Source organism: Thamnophis elegans, chromosome 8 (assembly GCF_009769535.1).
Source record: "Thamnophis elegans isolate rThaEle1 chromosome 8, rThaEle1.pri, whole genome shotgun sequence".
Taxonomy (NCBI): domain Eukaryota; kingdom Metazoa; phylum Chordata; class Lepidosauria; order Squamata; family Colubridae; genus Thamnophis; species Thamnophis elegans.
Genome location: NC_045548.1, coordinates 27,551,195 through 27,576,533, shown reverse-complemented (window position 1 = coordinate 27,576,533; position 25,339 = coordinate 27,551,195). Strand labels below are relative to the sequence as shown.

At 39.3% G+C, this 25,339-nt stretch overlaps 1 protein-coding gene across 1 annotated transcript in view; it reads right to left on the bottom strand.

Moving 5' to 3' along the window:
• Nucleotides 1-19,283, bottom strand: part of LPIN2 (lipin 2) — a 44,493-nt gene extending 25,210 nt beyond the window's left edge. The window contains exons 1-7 of the mRNA XM_032223299.1: nucleotides 19,169-19,283; nucleotides 8,507-8,704; nucleotides 6,613-6,708; nucleotides 4,635-4,936; nucleotides 3,657-3,764; nucleotides 2,344-2,470; nucleotides 210-546 (exon numbers count right to left, since the gene is read on the bottom strand). Coding sequence (XP_032079190.1) covers nucleotides 210-546; nucleotides 2,344-2,470; nucleotides 3,657-3,764; nucleotides 4,635-4,936; nucleotides 6,613-6,708; nucleotides 8,507-8,695 — 1,159 coding nt within the window. The 5' untranslated portion in view covers nucleotides 8,696-8,704; nucleotides 19,169-19,283. The remainder of the gene's footprint in view (nucleotides 1-209; nucleotides 547-2,343; nucleotides 2,471-3,656; nucleotides 3,765-4,634; nucleotides 4,937-6,612; nucleotides 6,709-8,506; nucleotides 8,705-19,168) is intronic.
• Between the last annotated feature and the right edge of the window lie 6,056 nt (nucleotides 19,284-25,339).

The window sequence follows — 25,339 nt, the reverse complement described above, 5'->3', positions numbered from 1 at the left end:
TTATAGAAAAACAATTACACTATGTAAAATCAAAACGCTCATGTCTGAGATACAAATTATTCTTTATCCTAGATTAAAAGAATGGTTGCGAGCAAAACTACTGTATACATTTGTTGCTTACCTCTCAAAACTGGTTAAATATCTGAAAGCTAGTAAAAACAGAAAAGTATTTCAAAATGTAACTAAGAAATTAGGTTAGAAGTGTATACCTTTTTTCTTCGATGGAGAATCAAGTTTTGTTGGTGGCTTAATTTCTGATGATGACTCCACTAGGGGGCTGGGGAGTATATCCGAATCCAAGACAGGAGAATGTTCAAGAATGTCCAGAATAGGCTCTGTTACTGCAGAAGCAAGTCTGTCTTTGATATCTAGCTCTTTAAGTAGCGGGTGTGTTCTTGGTTCCGGTTTTAAAACTGTACAGACTGAATCATTCATCAGAACATCATCTTCAATTGTATCACAGCTAGATATAACCCTAAAATGAGTCTTCTCTGATGGAGTGATGGTAGCTGTTCTAAGATGTTCCAGTTTTTCCTTCTTGCTTATCTAAAAAGGAAAGCATCCTTTTTCTAAAAGTCATTCATCATCTGTGTTGTTCAGTTCAGATCTGTGTGAACTGATCAAGCCTATATATTAGCAAACACTGAAAGATGTTTGACAATGATGATCTATCATAAATTAAATTATAGAAAATATACTTTGTTTGTCCCAGTTTGGATATGATTTTTATTCCCACACTCCTTCAATGTATTTTTCAGTAAAGTTTTCTCCCTCTTCATGATTCTGAAATAGGTCCTATAGAAATAGATGTATTGGCTCAATCAGAAAAAAACTCATATTAAGAATCAAATCACTGATAAAAATATAGCTGTTTTTCCCATACTGTCAATTTAGTCAGTGGAAAACTTAATACACAAGTTCCTTGTCATTTAACTCAGCCTCATGAATCTTACAAGCCATTATTTCTTTCATCTATAATCTATATTCATATTTTAAAAAGATTGTTCCTAATCAAGCTTAAAGATTGTTTTAATCAATATTAATTAAAATATTAATTTTATTTCAATATTAATTTAATAATGAATTAAAATATTTAATATTGGTTACATAAGTCAGTTTGAATTTTAAAAACCCTTTCTATAATTTGAATTAGAAAAAGCCAAATGCAAGAAAAGTTCAACAATTATGGGTCTATGCAGTTAGCCCAAACTTAAATGGTTAAATTTATCCTTACTAATCCCATATAAATATTTTAATGTTTACATGAATGTTTTATTGTTTTTATATAATATCTATATATCATCAATTTACATGAGAAAAAAATCAATTTCACAAAACAAAAAATGATTTAGTCATTAATATTCACATCAAAAATATGAAGTAAAATATTGAATCTTGGTCCTTTACTGATTTATAAACTATTCTGTACCTTAAAATTCACTATTTCTATAAGATGCTCAAATATGTTTATTGTTTATACCACATGCAACAAATTTTCATGATCCCAAATTTCTTTCTATTTTCACAAAACTTTAATTATGAAAACATAGTGAGAGAAAATGTGTGGCCCAAGACCATCTTGTTACACTATAGTTGGTTACCTTTTATCCTATCCTTCCTGTAAGAAGGCCATGGTACATTATCAACAAGTAAGTAATAAAACAGAGAAGCAGCTGCATGCAATATATTTTAAGTAAGATGTAAAATACAGATAAATAAGGTAGAATTATCTAGGTGGCTCACACTTGTGTACTGTAGCATTCTAATTCAAGATAAACTCAAGCCTTTCCTAATGCTTGCTGCATAGGCTTTAATGTTGACAGTACTTCAATAACTTTTAAACCACTGTTTAGAGCTTCACTAAGCAAAATAATTCCTGCAAGCATAAATAAAATTCTCAAATTTGAAACCTGCATATATTATGTCTGTACAAAAGTGGGAGCTAAACAAATCAGCCCAACTTTTAGCACTATTTTACTTGCTGAGCTTATGCCAATTTATTTTAAACATTTGCAAAGTTTACTTACAAACATAGATCAGTGATATCAAATGTCAAGGTTCAAATCAACGAGAGTCATTACAATAGCCAGTAGAATTTCCCAAATTGCTCACAAAGGCAAAAGTTGGGGAGGGGGAGGTTTTGTTGCATTGACCTTAACTAATATTTTTTAGATGCTTCCTTTAAATGTTTTGACTATTGTATAAAATGACCTATACTGAACCACAAGAGGCAGCTCCTTTCATTTATTTCTTTAGAAAATGATTCATAACATACTGATAAACACATGCCTACTGTATTATCAAAAGTTTTCTGAAAACAGAATGATTTGCAAAGAGGTTTACCTTGGTAGATGCAGGAAAGCCTCCCCAGGTCCATTCTATGTGAGATTCTCCTCTAATAAGTAAGTTCTCTGTAGGCTTAACTTCCAGTTCTGAATCACTTTTAGGGCAAGTGGGCTGGCTAAAAGGACTGTTAAAACAAAGGAAAGTCATTTCTTGTACAAGGTTACACAAAGAATGTTCTCTAATTAACATTCAGTGGTAAAGCAGAAAGCCAAGCTGGTGTTCAGACTGATCTAGAAATTAAAATAAAACCATAGCAGTGTGAACATTTATCTTCTCCAATTTTTGTTATGTTTTCCTGCTTTTCAGATTAAATGCTATAAAAGTATGCTACAATTCCAAAACAGGTTTACCTACAATCTCTTGCCAATATCGTTGTGTAACAGATTTAAATAGAAACAAAGCAGTATATTCAAAAGAAATTTAGCAAAATCTGCAGAAGCCAAAATTCTCTCAAACCAAGCGCTACTGTACTATTAATTCAATTAAGGGAAATCAATGTTAAATGAAATGTTAAAAACCAGTATGCATCTTTTTATCAGCACAACTAATATGTCTGGCCAGATAAGCCTCATTTCAGTTTACAGGTAGTTACTTCTGATGCATGTAGAACTCTCTTTTCATACATAAAACAGATTCAAAAGCTATGAAAAAACCCCCCCACTGATTTGATTGCTGTGACTGAAGATTACACATAATTTACACTGAAATATAATTTATTTTGGGAAAAAGAGATGAGATTGGCTAAATTCCTTTATTCTTCTGATCACTTTCTCTTTCAGTCTCAACACTAATATTTTTTTGCTTTTACTACTGTAAAAGCAAATACTTGGAATATACTTGGAAAAGGCAGTAAAAAGAGATCAATGGGTCTTGAGATGTGCCCTACACTACCAATTTTGAATATAATCATATTCAAAAATAATGATCTTGATATCACAACACATGCTCTGTCCTTTCATATTTGCATTGCAATATAACACATACGGAGCAGAATTTGCATCACAATGTTACCATATATGTTTTCTCCTATTTCTCCACATCCCCAGACACCTATGCTGCTTTCTGAGTTAACAAGAAAGGGGAAGTTGAATTGAAAGAGAATTTAAGGATATATGAAAAGTGCCCACCCACATTTTTTAAAAAACAATCCTACGCTTAAAAGAGCTGCTCTGTCAGAGAAGTTTGTTTCAAAATGCATGATCCCTAACAATACCAAAAAGTAGAGGCAGCCCACAGTTGCTAACCTAATGATTTTCCTTCTGCAGACTTTATGTGAAAAATACTGATAATGATACATGAAGATGACTTACTTCTCTGAAACAGACCAGTCTCCATCTGATAAAGGGTAATCATCCTTTGAAGGGTAAATCAACATATCTTTATATTCTTCAACCTTTGGTGGAGAATCCGCAGGGCTTCTGTAACATAGAATTGATATATTAAATGAACTTTAATTTAATATTAAATGACAGCATTGAAGTAACAAAGAATTCACATGGGAAAAAGGGTAAGCTGGTAGGCACTTTCATCCCAATATCAGCAATTCAGTTAACAATTCTATGTTTTAGCTACATTTTTTAATAGATCAAAGTTTGAAAGATCAGTAATTATCTTTGTTCCTTGATACACTTTCAAGCCTATACAGCAAAGATCTCTATAGAATGATGCATATTTGGGGCTTTATAATACTTGTGTTTAACCATGTGTTTTGTTAGTAGATCTTGAAAAATAGCCTATATATACACCTACTTTTAAGTATGTATTAATATACCCTAACATTTCTTCAGAAAAGATCTACCTTAATTCTTGTAAATATAAATATAAAATATTTATTAAAATATAAAATATAAATATCTTGTAAATATAAAGATCTTTATAGAAATTTTTGATTTCAATTGCAATTCTTACAAAGTTCCACAAATGGTTACTTAATATTAACTAGATATTTATCCCTATGGAAAGATTACTTTTTCATTTTTCTAATTTGCTAGTAAAAGTCATAAATTTTTACTTGTTATAGCACTTACAAGATCTGTTTTTGTAGCAAACATACCTATTGTATCTAATCTTGCTCATTACTTATTCCATTAGCTACTTTTAAAGTTATTATTACATAACTTTGAATATTAATTTTGAAAGATAAATTAAACTTATTTTTCTAATGAGTTGAATTAATAAAATAAAAACTATACTTTTAATTTAGGACTTTATGTAATATAAATGAAATATTCTTACTAAACTTTTTACAATGTGACAGTCTAACCAAACAGAACTTTAAAAAATATTACCTCAAAGGCTGAATACACCTGTCATCATCTGAACTTATTTCCATTTCAAAGATTTCCTCAGCTCCAAGAGAAGAGAATTGTTCTTCTTTTTTCACATCTTGTTTACATTTTCTTTTTCTTCGTTTTTTTTTCTTCACTGACCCAGTGGGGAAAAAAGGCTCTGTTTCTACTATTTGTGGAATTTCTGAGCTTAAATCTATTGTTTCATTTTCACCTGACTCCATCAAATTGTCATCATTTCCTTTGAAGAACTGATCGTCTGTTGGTATCGGGGATGTTGCCAAATAGGCTGGAACTTTTTCCTAAAAATCATTTAGGTGATCATGAATTTTACATGTTACATATATTTTATGAAATTATTACATTATTTAACCCAGAAATTAACACTAATGACAATAGAAACAGAAATAGAAGAATACATTATGATGTCCAGAAAAAAAATGTATGTTTGAGCTGTGATATTCATTTAAAATTATTATTCACATATATAAATAGATGGAAAAGTTAACTTTTCATGCCCACATTCAAATGAAGATGTTTGTATTGACATTCACTAAGATTTGGACACCAACTGCCTTTTTTCTCATCATGAAAGGCATACTTGCCTAATAGACCTATGGGACATGTTTTTCTAACCACTGTTTAGTTTTATATACAAATCCTCAATAATTGGTAATTATTATGGTCTGGTAAAACAAGCCAGTTTTATAACATTTGGACTGAAATAGGTTTGTTAAAAACAAAGGATAAAAATTAGAATATGGAATTCACAATAAAAAGTTAATGAAAACAGAAGAAATATTTTCAAAATTCTTACCTCAATTCCACAACAGGAAAATGGTTGATAATGCATATACCACATCTATATACACTGTCACATTTCAAACTCTATCACCCTTATTTACTTAAGCCAAAAATTACAAAGTCAGCAATTTTGCATCCCCACAACTATAATTAGCTTTGATGATCCAAAGAGATCCTTTTTGTTTTATTTGGAAGTGCATTTTTTAAAAAAATGCACTTTAAAAATTTTTTTGTCAGTCCAAAATTATTTGTAAATTGTAATTTGTAATTATAAGTAAATCAGAAATACTTGAAAAAAGCTGTAGTGTTTAATAGATAAATGCTGATAAAAAGATTTGAAAAAGTGGAAAGACTGAAATAATTGTAAACAAGTTTATAAATCTCTTAATGAGGGTCATATGGAAGTTAAGGAGCTCAGAACTGAGGGCTGGTGGTTTTACTAAGATTGTCACCTGTGTAGAGTGAGATGATATTTTTCATCTGCAATCCAATTAATGTTGAGAAACAGATACTGAGACAGACTTATCCCTATGTGATAAAAACAAGGACTCCTTAGCTTCGATGGTCTCATTTTTGGCAAAAAGCTAAAGCATTCCAAAATAAGACAGACTAGTTTTTCTTTTTTTGTAAATCTCCAGTGAGATGACACCATTGAAAAGCAGATGTACTTAACCAGGGTTCAAAATTTATGTAAGCTAGTAAAAAACCTCCATAGGATGGAACTTCAATGCAGACCTAATTGGGAATGTTTACTAGCTTTGAAGGGATATATCTACTATTATCTCATAAGGTTCCCTAAATAGCAAAAGCGACATAATGTCTTTCTTCATTATATTGTTTACTTGTATTCATGAATATTTTAAGTTGCTGTCTCATGTTAATATTTTAATTACTGTTTTGAGTTACATTCTTTAGTATTCCTGAATAGTCTTTGATTGGTATTTCCTGTTATGTGTGAAAGAGAGGGAATGTATAGGAGAACAAAAGTATCCAGGAACAAAAATAAATAAGAGAAAGGGAAAATAAAATAAAAGTTGTGAGAGATGGAATTAAAAGGAAAGAAAATGATAAAATATAAAAACTATTTGCAAAAAAACTATTTTTTCTAAATAAAAAGCAAACATCTGCCCAAATATTAAAATTGGAATAAAGTTACATTTGTTAGATGACTTACAAATTTTTCTTCTGTTTCCTGTACAAAGAAGGCCTCTCCATTATCACCCAGTTTCATGTGAAGATCAACTGCTTCTCCATTGATTTCAATATCAATCTGTAAAAAAAATACAACAGAACACTTGCTGCAATAAAAATATAGCTGAAAATGTATGTTTATATTTAATCAATATATTATTCTTTTAACCCAAACCATTGAAACAAAAGAATTACCAATATACTATGTTTGTTTGTTTGTTTATTTGGTAATTTTATAGAACTGCTCAATTCACTCTGTGTGGTGCACAAAGTTAAAACACAAATAATACAACAAAAATAACCAAAAATAACCACAATAGTGATTTTAAAATATTAAAATAAAAAAAAACTATTTGTAAATGAACACAAAGAAAAGGAGGAGCATTAATAGCCCCCTCTTGGAAGAAGGGAAGAAGTTGCAATAAGGCAGGCCAAATGAAAGAATAAAGAAAATATTTTGTATTTGGCGACTAGTTAATTAATGTTTTTATCTTAATGGCAAAATGTGATGTCATATACTCTAGGAACCACACTAAGATCTGATTTTTGCAAGTTGTTCATAAATAACCTGTGATGCATGCATAAAGATCAAACAAATAAATAAAAGTTGTCAAGGATTCCTAACAATTTAACAGATTATTTTTGCTCTTAAAATGATTCCTCTTAAATCAGTGTCCATTTAATTAAGAAAACAGTGATTCCAACACAATATATAAATTCTAATATTGGGAAAATGCTAAAAATTGTACATGCATTGTTTCTACTTTCCACATGATTCTACAAATTTCTATATTTCTTTATAATTGCTATCGCTCACATGAATCTCTGACTTTCTTTGTTAAGAAAGTGTTTCAGTTCCTAAATCACTTTATTCTATTCTTGATTCTTTCTAGAGTTTTTTGATGAAATGAAAGAATCAGAACTGTATACATCTCAGAATGGTGGCTTTGTTATATATTTATATTAGTATGTTATTGCAGCAATGGCAAACCTTTTTTTGCTCGCGTGCCATAAGTGGGTAGAGTGCAAGGAGGGTCGTGTGCAGGCTTGCCGCACCCAAAATGCAATGCGCGATTCTCCCGGTGTGCATGCGCGCACTAAAAACGTGACACCCCCCCTATTTTGGCATGCTTTTTTCACCCTCCCCAGGCTCTATAGGCTTTATAAGAGCCTGGGGAGGGCAAAAACAGCCTCCCCCTCCCCCACAGAAGGCCTCTGGAGGCTTCTGGAACCTTCAGAAGCCTCGGGAGCAGTCAAAACGACCCTCTGAGGAAACCGGAAGTCCATTCCTGAACTTCCAGTTTGCCCATAGGGCCGGGTTTTTTTGCACTCCGGAGGCTTCAGGGAAGCTCATGAAGCCTCTGGAGGGCCTCTGGTGGGCGGGGGAGGCTCTTTTCGCCTTCCCCAGGCTCCTATAAAGCCTCTGGAACCTGGGGAGGGCGAAAAATGGCTTTTAAAAAGGGTTAACTGAGCTGGCCAGCGTGCATGCCATAGGTTCGCCATCACTGTGCTATTGCATTCCCCACTTGTACCTATGCTTACTTGCATTTAATATCATATCTCATTATTTATTCTTATGATGAAATTGTTAATAGTTATGATTGTGGAATGCATCAGTTACACCGTTATACAGCTGATGTTTATGCCCTTTATTGTTATGCTTTCTATGGCCAGACTTTTAAAGACCTCTATATAGCCATACTGGGTAACTGAACAGAACTTTGCTATTTTATAACAAGGCCTATCCTACTTTACAAGTATTTATTGAATCTGGAAAAATGATGTGGCCCAATAACAGCATAATTTACATTGTACATACAACTGGCAAAAAAGAAAGGTATTTTGTTTTCCTAGTCTCTAACATTCATGGTACTCACCACTTTCTCTTTTGAACGTAAGACACCGAGTTTTCCAAATCGGACATGGAATGGTGAACATAGGTATGTACCATCTTGCTGCCGAACTACAATTACATCAATACATCCTGAAAGTGTAGCTTGATTAATCCCTTTATACAACTCCTTCATAGTACCCAGAAGTCCAGCAAGCTGTCCAACGTAATTCATATTTTAAAGCTAAAAAGAAATGTTATTTGAAAATATTAGTCCAAATACAAAGAACTTTAAATTTAAAAAGCACAGAGACAATCATGTTATCATAAATTTTAATTTATAATCCATCTGATAATTGTGGTCTGGGATTATATGTGTAAGATACTGAAGTAAAAGGTTAATCATAACTTCAGAATAAAAGAGGTAATTTGTATTGTCAAAAATGTCAAAAGTACACTTTCAATTATTTAAGAACTTTGAAAAATCTTATGAGACTAAAGTTCAAGCCCATTTATTATAATGAATTGCAAAATAATCTTAGTAATACATGTATGGGGTCTAAACCAGGGTGTCAAGCTCGCATTGTCATGGTGTTGTCATGTGACATATCAGGACTTTTTCCTCTTTGCTAAACTGGGCATGGGAGTGGCCAGTGAATGACGCATCCAGCCCGCGGGTCGCGAGTTTGACAGCCCTGGTCTAAACAAATCAAAGGTTATAGTTACACAAAACATATGTTATATGTATCTTACTTAAATGGAAACTCAGAATTAACACTCAGTTTATAAACTTAAGAAACTACAGATGATCATTGTATTCTGCTCATGCACTGGTTACATTTTCCCTTAGTATTCACAGGTGTATAATCACTATGTACATCTTTTTAGGCAAGGATCGACCAAAGGACTTAATATTAAATATTCATTTGGTCGTTCATGGAATTGACTGACGGGCTTTTCATCTGAGCCTGACTCTGACTCTGTGGCTAAGAAAGTGAGTGGCCCAAAGCCAGTCAGTTGGCTTTCTTGTTTACAGTGGGATTAGAACTCACAATCTCCTGGTTTCTAGCCTGGTGCCTTAATCACTAGACCAAACTGGTTCTATTTTAAGTTATATCAAATCTAACATGTAGCCTCCAGTACAGACCCAGCACAACCCTGATTTAATGAAACCTTTTCTAAGTCCTCAACTCCACTCATGCTGTCATTCTTGTGGTCTACTAAGAACAGTGGTTCACAACCTGTGGTCCATGGACCCCTGCGGGGCCCCAATGTCATCACAGAGGGTCTATGAGGGCTTAAGGAAATGTTATGATTTAAATCTTGAGTTAAGTCTTGGTGGTTCACAAAAGGTATTTAAAGAGGACCCATAGTGGTTTAGAGGGTTTAGAGGTTTATTAACATTTATAGGCCGCCCTTTTCCCTGAGGGGACTCAGGGCGGCTTACATAAAATCAAGGGAGGGATATACAAACAATAACGTAGACAAACATAGAATAAAATAATGAGCAACATTCATTCATCATTCGGGAGGGGCAATTATCTTTGTCCCCAGGCCTGACGGGCTAGCCAGGTCTTAAGGGCTATGCGGAAGGCCTGGACGGTGGTGAGAGTACGAATCTCCACGGGGAGATCGTTCCAAAGGGTCGGAGCTACTACTGAGAAGGCTCTCCTCCTTGTAATTGCCAGCCGGCACTGGCTGGCAGATGGAACTCGGAGGAGGCCCAATCTATGAGATCTAATTGGTCGCAGGTAATTGGCAGAAGGCGGTCTCTCAAGTACGCAGACCCACTACCATGGAGGGCTTTGTGGGTGACTAGTAGCACCTTGAAGCGCACCCGGAGATCAACAGGTAGCCAGCGCAGCTCGCGGAGGATAGGTGTTATGTGGGTGAACCAAGGTGCACCCACGATCACTCGCGCGGCCGCGTTCTGGACTAGCTGAAGTCGCCGGATGCTCTTCAAGGGCAGCCCCATGTAGAGCACATTGCAGTATTCCAGCCTAGAGGTCACAAGGGCCCGAGTGACTGTTGTGAGGGCCTCCCGATTCAGGTAGGGTCGCAACTGGCGCACCAGGCGAACCTGGGCAAATGCCCCCCTGGTCACAGCCGTCAGATGGTGGTCAAAGGACAGCTGTGGATCCAGGAGGGCTCCCAAGTTGCGAACCCTCTCTGAGGGGTGTAGAATTTGACCCCCCAGCCTGAGCGATGGAGTACTGGTCGAATTGTTGGGAGGGAAGCACAACAGCCACTCGGTCTTTTCCGGGTTGAGTACAAGCTTGTTAGCCCTCATCCAGTCCATAACGGCCTCAAGGCCTCGGTTCATCACGTCCACCGCTTCATTGAGTTGGCATGGGGCGGACAGATACAACTGGGTATCGTCCGCATATTGATGGTATCTTATCCCGTGCCTGCGAATGATCTCACCCAGCGGTTTCATGTAGATGTTGAATAGTAGGGGGGATAAGACCGAACCCTGCGGCACCCCATATGTTAGGGGCCTAGGGGTCAATCTCTGCCCCCCCACTAACACCGACTGCGACCTGTCCGAGAGGTAGGAGGAGAACCACCGCAGCACAGTGCCTCCCACTCCCACCTCCCGCAGTCGTCGCAGAAGGATACCATGGTCGATGGTATCGAAAGCCGCTGAGAGGTCAAGGAGAACCAGGATGGAGGGATGACCTCCATCTCTGGCTCTCCAAAGATCATCGGTCAATGCGACCAAAGCGGTTTCTGTGCTGTAACCGGGTCTGAAGCCTGACTGGAAGGGGTCGAGATAACTTGCTTCCTCCAAGGACCGCTGAAGCTGGAAGGCCACCACCTTCTCAACAACCTTCCCAAGAAAGGGAAGGTTGGAGACTGGACAGTAGTTGTTAAGAACAGCTGGATCCAAGGATGGCTTTTTCAGGAGGGGTCTCACTACCGCCGCTTTTAGCGCGGCGGGGAAGTTCCCCTCCCGAAGAGAGGCGGTAACAACCGCCTGGATCCAGCCTCGTGTCACCTCACTGCTGTTAACAACCAGCCATGAGGGACACGGGTCCAGTACACAGGTGGAGGCACTTACAGCCCTCATGGCCTTGTCCACATCCCCAGGGGCAACATCCTGAAACTCAACCCAGAGGTGGTCTACTTCATCCTCTTGTGCCTCGGCTGGAACTGCAGAGATGGAGTCCAAGTCCGACCGAAACCGAGCAATTTTGTCTGCTAAGAATTGGGCATAATCCTCAGCTCTGCCCTGTAAGGGTTCCCCCGCTTCCCTCCTATTTAGTAGGGAGCAGGTTATCCTAAACAGGGCGGCTGGGCGGGACTCAGCGGACGCAACCAAGGTGGCTATATGAGATCTTTTCGCTGCCCTAAGTGCCCTGGTGTATTCCTTGGTGCTGATGGTTACCATTGCTCGGTTCGATTCGGACTTATCGGACCTCCATAGATGCTCTAGGCGTCTCCTCCGGCGCTTCATCTCCCGGAGTTCCTCGGTGAACCAAGGAGGTCTCCAGGATCCGCCGCCTCGGAGGGGCCGTAGTGGCGCAATCCGGTCAAGAGTCTCCGATGCCGCCGAGTGCCAGGCAGCAACCAGAGTCTCTACCGGACTGTGGGCGAAAGTATCAGGAATGACCCCAAGCTCTGTCTGGAACCTTAACGGCTCCATAAGTCGCCTGGGGCGGAACCACCTGGTCGGTTCCTCCTCCCTACAGTGGGGGTTTGGTCTCCGGAAGTCAAGCCTCAGTAGGCAGTGGTCTGACCACGACAGGGGTATGATGTCGTTACCCCTCAGACCAAGATCACAAATCCACTGCTCCGAGAGAAATACGAGGTCGAGCATGTGACCCGCTGAATGGGTTGGGCCCCGGATTACTTGGGTCAAGCCCATGGCCGTCATGGAAGCCATGAACTCCTGCGCCCCATCAGAGTGTTCACCGAGCGACGGCAAATTGAAGTCCCCCAGGACCATCAGCCTAGGGAACTCAATTGCCAGCTCGGCTACCGACTCGAGGAGCAAGGGGAGGGCTGCTGCAACGCTGTTGGGAGGCAGGTACGTTAACAGCAGACCCACTTGATCCTTGAGGTCCAACTTTACCAGCAGAGACTCACACCCGACAAGTTCCGGAGCAGGGACCCTACAAGGAACTAATGGCTCCCGGATAACAATAGCCACACCCCCACCCCTTCCCTGGGCTCTCGGCTGGTGCAGCACCTGAAATCCTTCTGGGCACATCTCTACGAGGGGGACTCCTCCCTCTGGGCCCAGCCAGGTTTCAGTAATACATGCCAGGTCTGCCCTCTCGTCTAAAATTAAGTCCCAGACGAGAGGAGCTTTATGTACTACAGACCTGGCATTTAGCGACAGCAGCCTGAGTCCAGGGTCCTGATTACTTGCGCCATCTGGTCTCGGAGTGGGACTCATAGGGTCGGAAGGAGGGATCTCTGTAATGTAGCGAACCCTCCTTCCCCGGTAATGGCCTGCCCTAAAGTCCCCGCCATATCTGCCCCTCCCTGTTACGACCGTGATACTCCGACCCTCTCCCGTGTCTCTGGTCCCCTCAACCACCCCCATGGCCCCCGCATCCCCCGGCAGGTCCTCCGAATCATACATACCCATGCACTCCCCCAAGCAATCCCCACGTAAGAGTTAAAACACAAAAATTACAACAATATAATAGTAAAAAGTGGGACATTCATTCATCTCATACGTATCCCATGCATATCCCATACAAAGAGAAGAAAAAAGATGAAAGAAAAGGAGGAAAAGAAAATAAATTGCGCAGTTGATTAAAAATGCGAGATCAGATAACATAACTGGATCTCAGTGGTCAAGGTGGTAGAAGTGGCTGGAGACCAGTTACAGTTCAGATAAAATATATGGGGGAGTGTCTTATATCCCCCCTCTTCTTCTGTAAATTTATAAAGGTTCAACCGGCCGGAGCAGTCCAAGATGGTAAAGGATTTTCTTGTGCAGGCACTGTCCAGGGCGATTCCACAAGGGTAGCCACAGAAAGTAATAATAGTGACAATAATCCAGGCCAGATGGAAATGTGCCAACAAGCCTAGGAATCCAGAGGCCGTGGCAGAAAAGGGCCGGATGTTGGAATGCCACAACAAGAGATAGTCCAGTGCCAAACAGAGAACACAGGGGGAAGCCTCACAACAGTGGGGGCAGGCAAAGATGGAATCGCTTCTGTGGGGCCACCTGACCAGGCAAGAGCGGAGGAGGGGAGGGGCAGAGACGGGGCGAAGACGAAGCCGAACGGGGGGGAGAGCCATCCGGAGGGACTGCTGCGGCACCAGGCAAAGCCAGCCGCCCAGCTTCCTCAGTCCCAACAGTAGTTCTGACCGTCCACTCTCCCTCCGAAGCAGCAATAGTCCGGCAAACCCCCCAAGAGACACAGCCAACACGCTCACCCTCAGCAATGTTCTTATTAGTCCGCTCTCTCTCCGAGATAATGGCGGCCGAGCAAAGCCCCCAGAAAGCGCTGCCAACAGTTCCAATAATTCCTCCGTCCGTCCGCTTACACTCCGGGGCAATGGTAAACAGAGAAAGTCCCCAGGAGGTGCAGCTAGCAACACGAGGACACCGAAACCTTTAAAAAACGCCGAGGGACGTCGCCGCCAGAGAAAGACGCCGAAGTACGCTACCGCCGTTCTCAGCGTGGCCTCGCCTCCCCCACCGCCGGGCAGCACACAGACCTCCGATGTTTGAACGAGCCGGGGCTGCCCGAGAACGGCGGCCCCCGCAGAGGTCTGGCTTCCTCGGATCCCCCAGACTCCGAACATCCCTAAGGACCTCTCCATGGGAAATTCGAATCGATTTTTTGAGGTTTCCAGCGTTTTTCCATCTGAGTCAGAACGGAGAAGAACGCCTAGCAGCCATCTCTGATCTCGCACATGCGCAATCATAGTGAAGAAAAGGTTGAGAACCACTGGCTTAGAGGAAAGTGCTCTCTTACTTCTCTTCTCTCTTCTCTTCTCCATCACCATCCTCTCTTATTTTCAGTCACCTCCAACCATTTACTGGCTGTTCTTTCCAATTTGGATGATTTTGCAGCCACCATGCCGTCCTAAATGCAAACCCCACCACTCAAATACCCCCCCTCTTCAAACTCCACTCCCACCAAACACAGAATCTAGACTCTCAGCATCCCACCCCCACATCCCAGACTCTGCTCTCACCAAGATTTTCTTAAAGTTTTATTTCAGTGATAGCTAAAAACAAATGGTAGTCTCAGCATGGCCAAAATTTCCCCTCCTTTTAGTTAATATTTAAAAGCATACAATATTGAAATACATGATAAATTGTTCTATGTTTTCACAACATATCTATTATTCAAGATTTTGTTTAAAAAAGCATATCTTTACTATATTATGTAGATCTAATAAATGCTTCTGTTGCCACTAGTTATGCTATATTATAAAGGAGAAAAATGTGTGAAAGGTAGGACAACAAAAACAAAGTAAAACATCCCCCGTTCCTTATAACCTACTCAGGGATTTACAAAGCTTGAACTCTATCAGCTCAGCCATAAAACAAGGTCAAGGAATGTACATAAAGCCGGAAGGAAGATACTGGGAACAAACATAAACTCAGGAAAGCAAGGTTATTATAAGATAAACTCACAAAAATATTTCCTAAAGAGATCTATGTCCATGAACTGCCTATCTATTCTCTCAAAAATACCATTGTCTTGGTAGTACTGCCCCTATTATATTACAGTATTACCTTAATTTTTTTTTATCTAACTAAGCACATGATGTGTTGCTATATCCAATCCAATAAATTGCAGCTATCTACAACGATCTACAACTAAATTGGACCATAGGTACTTTTTCTCCCAAATAATCTCAATTTCCTGAAGTGGTTTGCCATTGCCACCTTCCTATGGCTGAAAAAAGTGATTGGCCCAAGGTCACACAACTGGATTTGTACATAAAGTGAAACTGAAACTCATAATCTCCTGACTTCTAACCTGATGTGTTAACCACTATACTAAACTGACTTTCATTAGCAATAGCAACATCACTTACATACTGCTTTACAGTGCTTTACAGCCCTTTCTAAGCAATTTACGAGTCAGCATATTGCCCCCAACAATCTGGTTCCTCATTTTACTGATCTTGGAAGGATGGAAGGCTGAGTCAACCTTGATCTAGTGACTGATACCAAAAATAATTAAAGCAATACGAATAATAACAGTTGCCAACCATTTCATTTATCACAAAAACTAGATTAACAAAACAGTAAAAACCAAGAAACAGAAATGAAGAGAAAAGGGAAAGAAATAAAAGAGAATAAAAAACTACTTTTCTTACAGTTTTAAAATAATAATAATATAGTTGTTTTTTATCCATAAATTAGTCTAGGCCATATGGAATAAGGTAGTACTTGGATTATGACAGTAACTGGGACCTGAAGTTCTATTGCTAAGCAATATGGTTGTAAAGCACATCACATGTCTGCATTGCTTAGTGACAGAAATCTCAGCAGTCCCTTTGCTATTATTAAACAAATCCCACCAGGTATTACCTAAGGATCCACTCTGATGCAAGACATTCTTGGCTTGGTCTCTTCCAAGGCCCAAACCTTGATAAAGAGAATGTATTTTCTTGAAATTGGCCCACTAACCAATCTGTCCTCCATATCTGCCATTTTGGCCATCCTGCACAGCAGCACTCATTGACAGCATTAGAAGCCCTGGGATTGAAGCAGAGGTCTAGAGACATTAGAAGTCTTAGGCAGCTACTGGTACCCCAAGTTTCTTTTTCATCCCCTGAGCCACTGGTCCATTGAGGAATACCACCTCAAGACTGTCCTGTCCTGCAACCAGCTACCTCAGTGCAAAGCCCCAACTATCCTCAATTGTCCTGCACTCCACTGTCCCTGCCATCCCAAATGACCTTCACTGTCTTCTTCCCACTGCTGGTGAGCAGCACCAGTCCTGGCTTCATATGAAGCAGCTGCTGGCCATTTCAGGCTTTCTTCCCAAGACCGTGTAAACCATTCTTCAAATCAAGTGTGCCCTTTTCATGATGCTTTGGAAGAATTCTTGGACCTTCTGAAAACTCACAAGAATGCCATGCCCACCATTCTCCAAATCACACGAATCCTCCCAAAGCATCGCAACGATGCACACAATTTTAAAAACCTGCACAGCTTGGGGAGTAGGTCTGGCATGGCCAGCAGCTGCCTCATACAGGCAAAGGTCATTTGGGCACAGCAAGATCAATGGAGGTGGCTGGTGCTATGTACTGGATTGTGGAGGCACTGAAGCTAAAGTACAGACCAAAGGGTGGCAGCAGCTGACTGAGACTGCTGAAGGCATATATATCATTTGTTTAGTGCTGCTATATCGTTCAGTCAGTCAGTCAGTGAACAAATGGTTAGTAAGCAAGCATTACCTGTAATAGGATTCTTACTGTATTTCTAGCACTAAAGGCAGTACAAAATATTTGAGCCTTACTGGAAAGGAAAAGATTTTATATCTCATGCCAAATGAATATAAATAATTCTTATTTTAAAATAGCAGGAAAAGCTTTGATTTTTTTTAAAATCATACACTGAAAAGGCATCACTATTAATCAGTTAATGGGCACAAATATAGTATTTATAAAATGTTTGAAATTTATGAAAGGAATATAATTTATCAAAAACAGCTGACTGACAGTGTAGTAAATCATATGTTACATTCCTTTTTTGACAATAGAGCAGCCTTTCTCAACTGGGGTTTCATGAGTGATCATCACTGATGAGGATTTCATGAGTGGTCACAATTCACAAGATTGTGATGGAAAAACATTGTGTTTTAATTTTGCTCAATGCTAGCAACTGCAATGGTGGAAATTTTTACATGCCAGTTTATGAATCACATTAACAGTGTGAACTGTAGTTATTTTTTTTATGCAGGAGTACCCTGAGACCTGTTTCAGAGATTCCTCCAGGGTAACAAGGTTGAGAAAGTCTAGTCTTTTTTTAAAAAAATGACCCTGTAATCCCCTTGCATCAGGATGGAATCAAGGTGACTGAATGGAGTTTACTGGCCGGATGCCCTTCCTGACGCTTACGCTGAGTTTGCAGCAGATACTTTTTCTTTGCGCCCAGAGACAGAATTATCTGCTCCTCTAGAGTTGAATTCACAGCCTCCTGAGGCAAGAGCTCCACCTCTAGGTCACCGTGCTGCTCCCTGATAAAGTCTGGTATAACCCTCTGAAATTCATTTTTCAAAATCTGTACTGGAACAGGTTTTACTTAACAGTCTATTAGTGAAGTCTGAAAAAATACTGAGAAACATTTACATTTTTGGTAATTGGAATGAAGCTTGAAAATGTTTCCAAAGGTATGGCCCAGCAATAGCATACATTTGCTGAATGATGGTCCTATTAGAAGGTAAAACATTATGATCTATTTCAAATATTAGTCTACCACTTTCAGACTTTATATTAATCCGATGCAAACTACTTAAATGTTCTAGAAATATCTTACAAAAACTGGTCCAATCTCAATAAATTCCTTAGCAGGTTGGTCTTATAAAACTTTCTAGTTAGATATTTGCCCATTTCTACATTTCCAAATTTACCTGAGAATTTTAATTCCAACTATCACAATGAAATATAACTGTTCTCAAGCACAAGCTCTATTGTCATTGTTTTAATGAAAGACTGGGCTATCAAGAAGCTAGGTTGGCAAAGCCAGAGTGACAATAAGGAAAGCAAAAGTAATAAACCCTCAAAATGTAATCATTGTACTGAGGGACTTCAATAATCCTGTTTGAAACCAAGATTACACCAAAGGTTGCTACAAATAAAAAAAGCCATAGTTCTTTTTAACTTTAATAACAATTTTAACAATAACAAGATAGCCATTGTTCTGGTGACAATAAGGAACTAATTATGGCAACTGCATTGTATACAGTACTGCTATAAAACAGGTGAGACGTCTCCATGTGCCCAAAGCATCTTTCTGTTTGTTTTAAAACTGCAGTTCAACTATTTTAAACCTTTTAGTTCTATCAACTGTTCCTCTACCTCCTCTTTCTCCATTATGGTTGTTGTTGTTACGGTTATTATAGTTATTATGGTTATGATGATGATGCTCTCAGAATCAGGCACTTAGTAAGTACCAGTTTTCCCAGTTGGCTTATGGAGAGAGGAGAATCAATAAGGGAGAATCAATAAGGGAGAATATTTGTAGCTTAGGGTTGACAAGAGGGTCCTAGATGCTCTCGAGCTCGCTTGTTTTCTTGCAGACGTTTCATTACCCAAACTAGGTAACATCATCCGTGCTGATGAGGGAAGAATCCCCCTCCCTATAGGAAAAAAATCTCACCCAAGTCTTTCTCCTTCTGCTCGGGCTTTGAAAAATCAACGCTTGGCCTGGGGGTGGCGAGTGGCGGAGGTGGCTCGGGAGACTTGCCGGGATGACTTCTCCCGGGCAAGAAGACACGCAAAGGATCGAAGCAACACAAACACATCTAAATTAGGGCTTCACGGTCGCCTGGGTGAGCAATCCAAGCTCACAGAAATGCCGGCACAAGAAAGGGACCAAGAGGCAGCCGATAAGGAAAAGGAAGGAAGGATGAAGGATGGGAGAGGACAGGACCTAGAGCGGCGGGGAGGGACGGAAAAGAAAGGATGCGGCCACTCCAGCCCTCTCAGCTAAACCAGCCATCTGACACAAGGCTGCGTTCCCGTCGAAGGGCAGCGGGATCTCCTCATTCCTTACCTTTTCCCCCCTCTCAACCGGATGAAACCGGGAAAGATGCAAGCAGCAGCTGCCAGCGACCGTTGGCGGCGGCGGTTAAATGAACTGAATGGGCTGGCTAGGCAGCCAGCGCGGGACTCACGGAGGGGGGGGGGGGAGAAGGAGGCGGAGGGAGGGCGGGCAAGAGGGAGAAGCAGCAGTGACGCACGAGATCGCTGCGGAAATTCTCGCTCCTCCCTCTTCTGTTGGGCTAAGTTAAAACGGCAACAGGGCAGCGCGGAGTGGCGGGGGGGGGGAGGTGAATCACACGTGACGGTGGGGGGGAGGGAAAGGCCACGTTACTCGCCCTACCCACCATGGCACTTTGAGGCGACGTCTGGCGATACGTTTTAATGAGTGGGTGTGGCAACGGCCAGGAGGAGGCGCTTCCTTTTTTTCTTTCTCGAGAAAAAAAAGCTTCCTTTGAGTCATGATCTCTTGATTATAGAGGGTTTGGTAGGTGGCACCGAGCTTGGCATGAGTTCAAGGATGCTTTCCGCTCGAATATATCGTTACAAACATTACATGTAAATGAACATTCCTGCTATCTTACTAATGGGCCTCTGCCTATGGAGATTTTCAGTCATCCAGGTCATCATTATCCCAAAGGTGCTTTTTCAAAAAGCAACTGGATTTTCTTTTTCCAAAACTGGTTCTCTGTCATACATATCAAAAAATTCCCTGTGGATAAGGTCCTTCGGCTCTGATACTGAAATGTGGTTATTGTATTAGATTATGGTGCGATCTGCCTCAAGGAGATGCTTCCTCATCACAGAGATCTATTCTACCTTGACAGAGAGTCAAGTCTGTACATTCCACCATGGTACTTCTGATTAAATTTGGCACATGCTAAGCAGGGAAGAATTGTCAGTATCATACAATTATTTCCTTACAATCAGCTCTGGGTGTTTTGCTCCATTACCAGTTTGCACACAAGTGGAGCGGTATGGGCTGAGGTCAAAAGAGAGGGGAGGAATTAAGCATTTCCCCAGATAACTGATTACATTAAGGAACATAACATGGATAGAAATTGGGTTTTCCAAATAGGGATATGACTGTGAAAGTTGGCTAAAATGATTTTTGTTGTGGGAGAAAATTGTTGAGAATACCTTAGACCATGAGAAGAACAAATACTTCAGATGAAACAAACCCAAACTGCTTACTGGGACATAGGAAATACTACTATAAAAGCTAATGCTTTTGAAAACTTTGAAAACAATATGAAGATGAGATTTAAAAAATAATAATTTTAGTAGACAGTAGAAGATGAAACAACTAGATACTGTAATATCTTCTAACAGACAGTAGAAGATGAAACAACTAGATACTGTATTGCTACTGTAAAAATAAATTTACAAGAACTCAGAAAGCAGTTACTGTATTGATGGCAGATAATCCTGTCAACATAATATTAAAAGTAATTGAACCACAACAAAAACATGAAATTTTTAAAAACAGACTTTCTGTAGGAATAAACCCTCCCAATATATTTCATTCATTGTTTTATTGCAGCCTGAGAATCCCCTGATCATAAGACATTCCAATTATTTTTCTATGGTCACTATTGATAGCAGTTTCATGCCAACTTTCAAAGGTATTGGGACCAAATTCCAAATTCCTAAGGACCCAATGTGAATAATGCTGTTTATACTCTCTGATGGGTACTCTACTCTTTCTGTATTCTGATTTCCCTCCAACTTTAAAATTCTTGAATAAGGAAACTGTAAAAGGAAACATGCAATAAAGCATTGAGTTGATAATAAACAACATTTTCATGCTATTCAGTGTCCTAAATGTCACACAGTGATATAAAACTGTGTTTAATTGCTGTGTATTCAGTCTGTTTAAACAGTAGGGAGAAGAACCTTGCTTTACAAATAAGCTAAAGGAAGATTCTCTCTTGTGTTATTTATCACCATGGTGTAGTGCAACTAAATTGTTCTGCCTAACAATTGGAGGAAGAAAAATCTATCTCTTTCAGTTCCAAGCTAGGAGAAAGGCGCTGAAAATAAAATAGAGGCTGATTGGAAAGAAAGTTTATTGATGAACAGAACCACAGCGTGCAGTTCTGGGATAGCTGACCAATTGACTTGATGACTACAAGGATTTTTATACAGTTTCTGAAATGCTGCAGGGATTTGCAATATAGTGAGCCTGGTGGGGTTTTTTTTTTTGCTATTCTAATGGTGGTGGGTCAATTCCATTATGTCCTAAAAAGTCAGATCCTGTTCTTAGAATGGAAGGGGGATATAAATTTTAATCTTACCATTGGAAGTGAAGGTGTATTGTTTGTGAATAGGCTTGGGCCAAGATTTCTTAACGGGCATCTGCTGTAGGCTATTAAGAAAGACTGGGGGCTGCTTTCTGCCTCTAAGAACATGTTTTCCATTTATCTGAGAAAATTTAATATTCTACCTCTTTTAATATCCCCCAAAATATTTTTTCATTCTCTAGGAGAGGGGACTTCCTACACCATTTTAGTAGTGATATTGTCAAGTAGGTACAGGAATTAAGACTAAATACTTATTATGAATCTTAACTAGAGATGCATTATATATCTTGCCATAAAACAATATCCATCTGTGCATATAAAAAGATAAAAACATACTTTCACATACACAGCTTGCAACATCTTGATGTACAAGCTGGCTTCATAACACTAGATCAATGCATATTAATAATGTTTGCATTGTTACACCCACACTAACATCAGGAGAGAGGGGTAGTTAAATGGAATTTAGTTTCTATTCTGCTTGTACATTCATAAAGTAATCAGAAACTGAACTGGGCTGAAAGAAGCTAAACATCCCTAGGACCACATATGCCTTTGATTCATTCATCTTGAGAAAAGTGCAAATCAAAACAATATGCTGATTTTTTAAAATTTCTAGTGAAATACATTTATTTCCATAGAAAACCTAAAGGTAAAGGTTTCTCCTGTCCAGTTGTGTCCGACTCTAGGGGGCGCTCATCTTTGTTTCTTAGCCGAGAGAGCCTGCGCAGTGGGCGCATGCACATCTGGGCATGCACAGAACCTTTTGCACATGCGCAGAAGGTCTGTGATGACATCTGGGTCAGTGGGTGGAGCCTCGCATCACTGCCACTACTAGTTTGTTTGAACCAATGTGAACTGGCAGAACACCACCTCTGGTGCTTAGGTCTCAAACCCGGGCTGTCAAGATTCCCAGCTGACAAGCTCAGTGTCTTTAACCATTGAACCCTCACACCCTCTTATAGAAAACCTAGAAGCTGGTAAGAGGTTGAGCTGGAGATATCATCACATGGGCTTTCTTCTTTAGGTGAAGTGAGATATTCTAGCAGAATGTATATTCCATATATACATTGTTTAATGATCTTGTAGAATGATGAGATACCATCTTCTTCTATAGACTACATATATTACAAGTTATAGTGACTTCATCTGATGTGAGAAAAATTTCAATATCCTGATGGACAAGTGCAATACATGTTTCAGAGATATTTTCAATATATTAGCTGTGTTTACAGATGGCCAAACAGATTTCAAGGAGACAAAATAAGAATTGAAACTCTGAAGAGCAAAATGACTCACGATTAGGAAAGTGAAAGGAGAAAGTTCAGTGATTGTTGTGTAGGTATAGTAGCAGTGACCAACTCTTTGTAGATTCCTTGTGAACAGTAACGTAAGTTGTAAATTATCACTCATATATTGCATTCATTTCAAATGGATTCAAAACATTTTAAATCATGAAATGCTTTTCCTCTAGCAGGCTGTTCATATTACTGATATTTTGAAAAAAAATAATGGGGTGATTTAAGGAAAATGGCTTGCTTGAGACATTCTGAGAAAGTTTCCAAAGCACTATTCATCAGATAATATTCATGTTTGTGGCAAAAAAAAAAATAGTACAATAGTTTAAAACCACAGAGAGTTCCCAAAGTATGCGATCTCTTGCTTGTGTGCTTTTTGAAAATGAGAAAGAATGGTAGGGAATATTTTGGTCTCTGATTCCTGTCAATCCAGATACTCCAATTGCAAATACTGCGGTAAATATAAGTATGCATTATGAATACAGCATTTAGTCTCTTAGATGCAGTCATTGTTTATTGACATAGGGCAGACACGAAAAGATACCAGTTCTGAGACTGACTGAACTGCTGCCTTAATGCCTTTTTTATGGATCTGGGTCTGATGCCAGTAAAGCACTTCACATATTATTGCATAAGTTTGTAGCTCTCATACATTTAGAAAACTATTTTGAAAGAGTCCTTCTTCAATGGCTGAACCACGTATATGCCAAAGCTGGATATTTAAAGCTATGATTTATGCTGTTTCCCAGGATTTTAGCTTTCACTCGTGAAATTTTAATACATGTACTTTCTGCTTTAGGAAAATGAAAAGAATGGGGATTAGATGTGCAATTTATCTCAAGACACTTCTTTAAAAAATGAAAATACACTGTGGTACACAAGACCTGCATTAGTATTTTTTTTAGTATTATTACATCCTTGACATTCAATAAAAACAACAGCCATAATGCTTGAAACAGTATTCTGCACTGGTGAAATCTGCTAACTTGTTAGTACTGTTTGTGCAAAGATGTTGTACATGCAGATGCATTTATATTTCCTCAAAACCTCTAATTTCTTGCTGTTTGCTATTTTATGTACGGCATCCTTTTTAAAAAACAAGCATAGGCAGTATATAAGAATTTTCATTGTATTGTAGACACTTGCACACATGGTTTTGGTGGTTAGCTCTAATACCATCAATGAGCCTCTTTATTTCCAGCTCAAGTTCAACTGTGGCGTGGTTGGCAAGGAATGTGCTGCTGTTGAAACTAGGAGTTCTGCAGAAATTAAGGATATATTATTTCCTGTGTGCTTTGACTGCCAGTTCTGGGCTTTCCCTCCCCCTGCAGACTGCCATTCATAAAGCTATCCTTTCATAAGTTCATCTGAAAGAGGTCATAGAGGCATAGGTTGCTCTTGTTGGTAATCTCTGACAAGAGCATCATGGAGATAGTGCAACCATTCTCACTTTCCTTGACCTCTCGTCAGTCTTCATTACCATCAATTATAGTATCCTTTAAACCAGCTATGGAAATGGGCATCACACGTTTTTGCTGGTTTGGCTCCTTTCTCCATGGCCAATTCCAAACAATGCTAATAGGGAGGGAAAAGTCTAGCCATCAGCCACTATTTTGTGGAATTCAACAGGGCTCTCCACTCCCTTTTAATATCTACATGAAGTCGCTGAATAAGATCATCCATCACCATCGATTGAGGTATCTGCAGTACGCTGACAAGATCAAATGCTATATTTCCATGCCTGGTGACCCAAGTGATGCTATTACTGCCCTTTTGCAGTAAAAAGTTAAAGACTCTGTCATGCAACCTTAGTTTTAGAGGTTTATTGTTGAATTAGAGTTTTTATCTGTAGTTGGTCTAGTGGTTAAGACACCAGGTTAGAAATGAGAGACCACGCGTTTGAGTGCTGCCTTAGATATGAAAGTCAGTGATGACTTTGGGCCAGTAACTCTCTCTCAGTCAATCCACTTCACGGGGCTGTGGTTGTGGGGAAAATAGGAGGAGGAAGCATTAGGTATGTTCGCTGCCTTGAGTTATTTATAAAAATAATAAAGGTGGGATTAAAAACAAATAAATTAAATGTAATATTCATGTGATAATAATATTTCCTGGATGCCAAGTGCTAATTGGAGAGAATTTTGTCAAACTAACTTGAAACAACCAATTTTCACAAATTTGTCAAACCTACTTAAAAGTATCTTTCACAATAGCTCTCTATAAATACTTCTGAATTAACTTATCTATTGAGTTGAATTTGAGGTGCGGTATATTCATGAATACATCTATATAGGGTTGTTTTGGAAACAATATCAGAGTTGGGGTGGCAGTGGTGTTTTTACTTTTTTACTTTATTTTTATTTTTTTACTTTTTTTGGGGGGGGGGGGATGTTTGTTCAATTCCCAGACTAGACTATAGACTAAATATTCTTTCCAACTCCAATCAAGGATTGTGTTGTTGACTGTAGCAGTCTACATCCTCTGGAGGGGAAAGGCCAGGGTAGGGATGTAAATAAATAGCAATCAAAATGTTTGGTTTTTTAAATATGTGTTTCATTCAGGTGGTGAACTGAAAATATTACATTC